The 2152-nt window shown below is 38.1% G+C and overlaps 1 protein-coding gene across 1 annotated transcript; it reads right to left on the bottom strand.

The window, feature by feature from the left end:
* Nucleotides 1-469: 469 nt before the first annotated feature.
* LOC115624187 lies at nt 470-2152 on the bottom strand. Its single transcript, XM_030518785.1, has 2 exons — nt 1988-2152; nt 470-1935 (listed from the first exon to the last, which is right to left on the bottom strand). The coding sequence occupies exons 1-2, from the start codon at nt 2007-2009 to the stop codon at nt 692-694; spliced, it is 1266 nt and encodes a 421-aa protein (XP_030374645.1). The 5' UTR covers nt 2010-2152; the 3' UTR covers nt 470-691.

Below are 2152 nucleotides of genomic sequence, written 5' to 3'. Positions count from 1 at the left end.
TTAGTTCGCATTTAGAAAATTATGCGGCTTCTGTGGCCACATTTTTGCATCTAAATGCAGCAGAGTTGAGCACAATTCGTCAGCGTGTGGCTCGTGTTAGCTGTAAACAAGTCCGTCGTCTCAGGCCAAATTGCTGGGACTTCTGGGATTGCTTACAAATGCAATGTCCACACAAGACTTTCAACTTTCATGAGAAGTGTAGATTAATTTTCCCTTTTCAATCGCTTGTGTATGTTCGTCTCTTGAATGTTGGCAGAATTTTATGCAATCTACAGTGTATGGCTCTTTCAAAATCATGTCAAATAAATCGAAAACTTCCTCAAGCTGACAAATTTTTTTGTGTGCAAATAAAAAGTTTTAGCAAAAGTCCAAACAAATAGAGCTATAACAATATGCAATGGAGAATCTTAAACTACAAGTATTTTATTCATTACTTCATTATTTTTCGATATATTATCCAATACACCTCTCCGAATGAATCATTAGAATCATGTCGAAAATCAAATACTCTCTTCTTCTTGAGCTTACGAATCGATTCGATTGACACTTATCGAACGATTCAAGGCCCTGCCAACCCGCTATTAATTATCGATTATTATCAGTAGGAAAGAGGCAAAGGGCTTTTCGTTTTGTATTTGATTACACAACTAAGTATATGCTCGTTGATCTCAAAATTATTGTCAATTTCAAACTAACACGAAAATATAAAAATACAACCCTCATTCGTCCTAAATGTTTTCTTTTCCACCGTAATGTACCTGTTTTTCGACGCAACGAATGATTTCAATGAAGTTGGCATCTCATCCGCATTATCCCAATAGATAACTTCGAGTGGAGATTTTCGATGGAGGATTTCACTCCAATCAGCGATTTCATAGATAATGTTCTCATTGAGCTCCGCATAATGGAGGTAAATGGTTTTCAAGCGTTGACATTGTCGTAATATATTCAAGAGGAATGGACTCGGCATTATGTCGCACGACTGCACCTGCAATACTTCAACCGTATGTGGTAAGAATATAACTGGTTCCTGGGCACTGTAAGTAAATCCGAAATATGTTAGATTGTAACACTCCGAGAGGTCGATATGGCTGTCTTTAAGTATGGATAAAAACATCCATGTAATGGCATTGGACTTCCTCGATACAATCGTCGCGATATTGCCTTTAACCATAGAGGCACGATTTCCGCTTAGATATAGAAGGTCCAGCCTGATTAACTTTAAAATGTATTTGGCAGCGTTTTGAAATAGCTCGCATCCAAGTAATATTTTTCTAAGCTTGTGACAATGTAAAACGTCTACCCATGGACATGTAAACCCGCCCATTTTTTTCACCGTCAAGACTTCAAGCTCGGTGCATTCCTGAAAGATTTTCTGCAACTCTCTACTGTGGATATCGTCGAGCTGTAGATCTCTGAGATATCTAAAGCTAGAGATGCCACATAAGCGTTTCGGTTGCGGGCATTTATGATAATACGCAAAAGTGTTTATGTTCGGAAACAATTGAGGAAACTGAGCCAACGCCTCGTTATATTTGTCTGTGACTTCTCCCCGATCCGCTACTATAATCACAGTTGTTATATTTTTCATTTCACGTAATCCTGCGTCCTGAAACAGCTTCACCTCCTGCTCAAGTTGAAAGAACTCAATGCTACTGAAGCATTCCTTTACTTGCTTCAGATAATATATCTGGTTTTCAAGGGATTTGAAAGATGTCAGCATGCTGGGACAGTACGTTGGTAAATTGGCAGCGATGAGGGTTTTACCAAAAGGAACGGTTTTATGCCATATATCGTGACAGAATTTACGAACTTCAATATGTGATGTATTTCTGGCTATTTCGACCTGCCCTTCCAATTCCATTTCCAATAAAACGAGCTGAAGATATGCACTCAAATGCATATGGCTGTGCTCCTTGCTCTGCGCCATGTGTTCTAATCAAATAATAATAACGAAATGATATTCCAAGTGTTGCAAGCCACATACCTATACTCTGCGCACTATCCATAATACCGGTTCTCAAACAAGAATTTCTCTACGCTTAAAATCAAAATTTTGCTGCTTAAATTTAGATCGAAAGGCCAACTGAAATGAGAAAAAAATTATTTCAACTGAGTGGAATGGATTAAGATTTTTGCTTACACACTACTA

Source organism: Scaptodrosophila lebanonensis, unplaced genomic scaffold (genome assembly GCF_003285725.1).
Source record: "Scaptodrosophila lebanonensis strain 11010-0011.00,11010-0021.00 unplaced genomic scaffold, SlebRS2 tig00000053-arrow-pilon, whole genome shotgun sequence".
Classification (NCBI taxonomy): Eukaryota; Metazoa; Arthropoda; class Insecta; order Diptera; family Drosophilidae; genus Scaptodrosophila; species Scaptodrosophila lebanonensis.
The sequence above is the reverse complement of the archived record's forward strand: the minus strand, read 5'-3'. Positions and strand labels throughout refer to the sequence as shown.